Here is a 4,155-nt window from a genome sequence, read left to right on the forward strand (position 1 = left end):
ACAACAGTTTTCAGTATATTTTTGAAGGCATTGTCTGACGAAGATCAAATGCTTTACAACTGTTGGTCTTCATTTAATGTGGCTGATTACTATATTGTAAGGCTAGATCTGTGGGCTGAGGCTATGCTGGCTGCTTACTACCTGTGGGGGTCCGAGGGAACTTGCCCCATGAGGGGGCAGGATGAGAAGGGGCTAAGGGAACCATAGGGGCTGCAGCTTAACCAGAACTGCTGCTGGTACTGATCCTGCTGCTATTGCCAATGAGCTGCTGAATTGGTGCTATACAAGGTGGAGTAGAATGAATTTGGGGGGTCCCAAACCACCCACATCTCACCCGACCTGACCTGGTCTGTACACAGGCTGACTGGGTTGTTTCTGACCTGACCTGCTGATGTGGCAGACTACCTCCCAACCTGATTGCGTGGCAGACTACACCTGCTGACTGTACAGCTGCCAGTGTGACGGCCCCTACTTGTTTTAAGTTGTACAGCTTCTTGTATGGATCCTGACTGCTGTTGCCAGCTGTAGGGCTGATTTGACAGTGATACCTGTGCTGAGATGGCACATAGCCTGGGCTGAGAGATGCTCATGACATCCCGTTCTTCTGAAACTGGAACAGAGAGCAAGCTTGCAGACCTTCCTCGAGAACAGTGGTACCTGTAGTTTGGAAACCGTGAATTGGAACCTGCCGCTGAGGCTGATAAACCTGCTGCTCCTACTTGGACTAGGTGCCCTAGGTGATGGGAGTAGAATTACGTGACTGGCTGTGTATAGTATGTGGTGATTGCCTGCCCAACCATTATAAATACAGATCGTAGTAAGCATAACTATCAGTGCAAAACAGTGACGTGAGCTTGTTCTCTCTCTCTCTCTCTCTCTCTCTCTCTCTCTCAGAGGTAGCATCCACGCTTCCACACCCAGTAGTAGTAAGGATGATCATGGTTAGTGAGAGTCATTAAATCTTCTTGCCTGGAACAAACTAAATTGCTTGAGGACCCCCCAGTTACACGAGCACATCCAGAATCTTTCAAGTGAAAGTAGGTGCAAGGATATTAGCACAAAGATTAAGAGGAGGACCAGTTACCAAAAGCATCGCGTAATGTGTTTAGTATGAAGAAGATATTTCAAACACACATTTTCTTTACCGTACAAAATACTTTTTTGCATGCAGTAGAAATGCAGTGCTGATAGGGAAAGCAGAACCCCAAAACTCCATAATTCTCAAGCACTAAATGACGTCAGGCCACATCCCCATAAGCGTAATTGAAACACAGGCACAGAGATAGAAATTTGATCTAGCAACTATGCCTGCAGCGATTAGCAAAACAAAAGTACCACACACGAGAGCTAGAAATCCATCTTGAATATAAATGCCTCAACGACATTGAAACCAATTGGGAGGGCCTTTGCAAGAATCCAAACACTTTTAACTAAATAATAAAGGACAGAGAGATGCTGGGCACTTCTCCACGTGTCCAGTTACTGTGGGGATAAGTATACTTTAATAGCTTGTCATGAGCACAATTGGGGAATATTCCACCACATTGCTCTAAAAGATCCACTAATTGTATAAATCATATCATAAGACCTTGAATTGCTCCTGCATTAAACTGAGCTGACCTTGCTTACTGCACAGCTCCGACACAGTTAACAATAACGAAATCAGAGCTGCGCCATTTACTTAGTTGCCTGCACGGCTTTAACACACTCAACCAACTTTGGGGGTGCATGCATTGCTCACATGAAGAATCGACATAATATAGAATGTTCAAATGAAGACGCATGAAAGGGCACAAATGTCGACTTACGAACAACATTGAAAAACCATGATGTACTGCCATAGAGATAGTTTAGCTACATATCCTTATCATACGGATAGGTACGTCATGGACAGACTGACATAAAGAAAAATAGTCAAACAGTTTGTTAGAAAGTTGAATTGCGCTAAACAGGATCGTGGGCCTAACAAGCTTTGGACTCCAATACGTAAGGGAAGCTAATTGGATGTTTTAGATTATCAAAAATTCTGATGAGGATAACACTGGGCAATTGGCATCACGTCAGAAGAAATTCCTAAACTCACAGACTTCTCGCTGCTCCCTTCACAACGAAGTTCAAACCAAAGGTCTTTCACTCTCTTGTTGAAGCTGTGGAGCGCACTGTACGTATGGTGTGACGTCTCGCTTACAGGTAGGAACGAGTTAAAAAAGAAACATCTTTGCCGACAGTAGATCCTAGCAAGAATGAATAGAACTCTTACCCTGGCCCTAGCTACAGTGGAGGGTTAGTTTTCTAGGTGTATTCGTTCATTCAGAACTTTGAAGACAAGATCTATCGCATTCACAATGAAAACCACCGTCACATAAGACGCATCATTGCTGTATCTATCGATGGCAGGGTCGAGAGGAGAACAGAAATAAAAGCGTACACACAAGGAGCTGTCTCTCAGATCTTGACGAAATTGCGTATCACCACCAGAGCAGAATAACGAAAGTCACATACAGTAATTTAGTTACAGGGACCGGAGAATCCCAGATATCAGGCCTCTAGATCAATGACCTTCGTCAAAAATCAAGCAAAGATCTTTGCTACAACCCATACAATTTTCAGATGTAAAATACAGAATACCATCTGCGTACCGCCGAGCCGTAACTTTTACGAAAAGCTGGTAGGAGAGATAGCCACACGGTACAATAGTACCCACAAACAATTCCCAGCTCCATCCATTCACGAGCCGGACGTTTCGGAACTCCTGGGGACAGACGAAGGCCGCACGGCGACGGGGATGGGTCTCCCGGTGCCGGAGCCACCGCAGCTATTGCAGACGGTCATGCCGGTGCCACCGCAGGAGCGGCAGCCGACGTCGCCGTCGGACCAGCGGGAGCAGAGGCAAGGGACGCGACGGGAGCCATTACAGGTGGGGCAACGGGGGAAGGCGGAGGAGATGGAGTTATGCTGGGAGTCAAGGAGGGATTTGAAGGCGAGGGCACCGGCGAGGAAGCCGACGGCGGAGGCGAGCTGGGAGAGGACGAGGGGGGGACTCATGGGGAAGGAAGGGGGGGGGGAGGGTGGCGATGGAGATGGGAAGCTACGGAGCAGCAGAGGCAACAGCAACAGCAACAGGAGGGTGGCTATGGCGATGCGAAGCTCCTGAGAAGATGAAGATGAAGAAGAAGCAGAGAAGAAGAAGAAGAAAAATTGTGGACTTCTTTGAGCCTTTGAAGTTTGCAATGACGTCGTCTAGATTTTTATTTCGATTTTATTTTTTTCCCCCTTTTCGAAATTTCTCCTTCCTACACGTGCTCCACCCTCGCCCCGCCACGTCCCCCCATCCCTTGGCTCCGACTCCTCCGGACGCCCTAGAAAACCTCAGATTTTTGTTCTTTCTTAATCAACTCTCTCTCTCTCTCTCTCTCTCATTTTTGTTTGTGGCTCTCAATGGTTCGTTTTGTAAAATAGGGACTTCCTTGATCTACACACACACACACACAATCTTAAACTATGCCAACTTATGATAGTATCAGAATGTAGCTATAACTCAAGCGGCCTTGTGCACTCCCCCAATTCTCGGGTTATCAAGATGGAGTAAGTTATTTTTTGGCGTTTCTACTTTCTATCATAATAGACCTTTGAGGTCTTTGAGACCTTTGGCGTTTCTACTTTCTGTCATAGACCTTTGAAGTCATTTTTTGGAGTTTCTACTTTCTATCATAGACCTTTGTGGTCTTCTACCAACATGAATAGATCTCTCTCTCTCTCTCTCTCTCAAAAGCACAACACTCTTTGCTCCCTTTCTCTCTAACAACTCCACCCCTACAAACAAAAACTTCCACATGCACAGTCCAGACACTCCCTTCTTTCCTCTATGAAAACAAGTCATTGTCTCACCATAGGCCTTGCCAACAAAATGGACATGTAAGGTATTCGAACACATGTAGTCTAAACATTCACATTGACTATAGGCTTATTAAGCAAAAGGGACAACGAACACTAGCATTTAGGGGTGGCACCAGCAAAACAAATGAGGTAACCAACTCCTATAGCCCCTACTAAATGATTACAACTCCAAAATAAAATCTATAATGAAGAGTTGTAAAATCAATGTAAGTAGAAACCTCCATCAAAGGAAGAAAACAAGGAGGGAAGTTGGAGGTA

General features: G+C 45.6%; 1 protein-coding gene across 1 annotated transcript; it reads right to left on the reverse strand.

Annotated features, from left to right (window-relative positions):
- Positions 1-2,506: 2,506 nt before the first annotated feature.
- LOC147885899 (chaperone protein dnaJ-like protein) lies at positions 2,507-3,187 on the reverse strand. The gene has a single exon (XM_087396710.1). The coding sequence runs from the start codon at positions 3,043-3,045 to the stop codon at positions 2,728-2,730; it is 318 nt and encodes a 105-aa protein (XP_087252836.1). The 5' UTR covers positions 3,046-3,187; the 3' UTR covers positions 2,507-2,727.
- Between the last annotated feature and the right edge of the window lie 968 nt (positions 3,188-4,155).

The sequence above is a fragment of the Dipteris shenzhenensis genome, chromosome 25, assembly GCF_047967505.1.
Source record: "Dipteris shenzhenensis isolate YYH24624 ecotype China chromosome 25, Dip_SZ_1.0, whole genome shotgun sequence".
NCBI lineage: Eukaryota > Viridiplantae > Streptophyta > Polypodiopsida > Gleicheniales > Dipteridaceae > Dipteris > Dipteris shenzhenensis.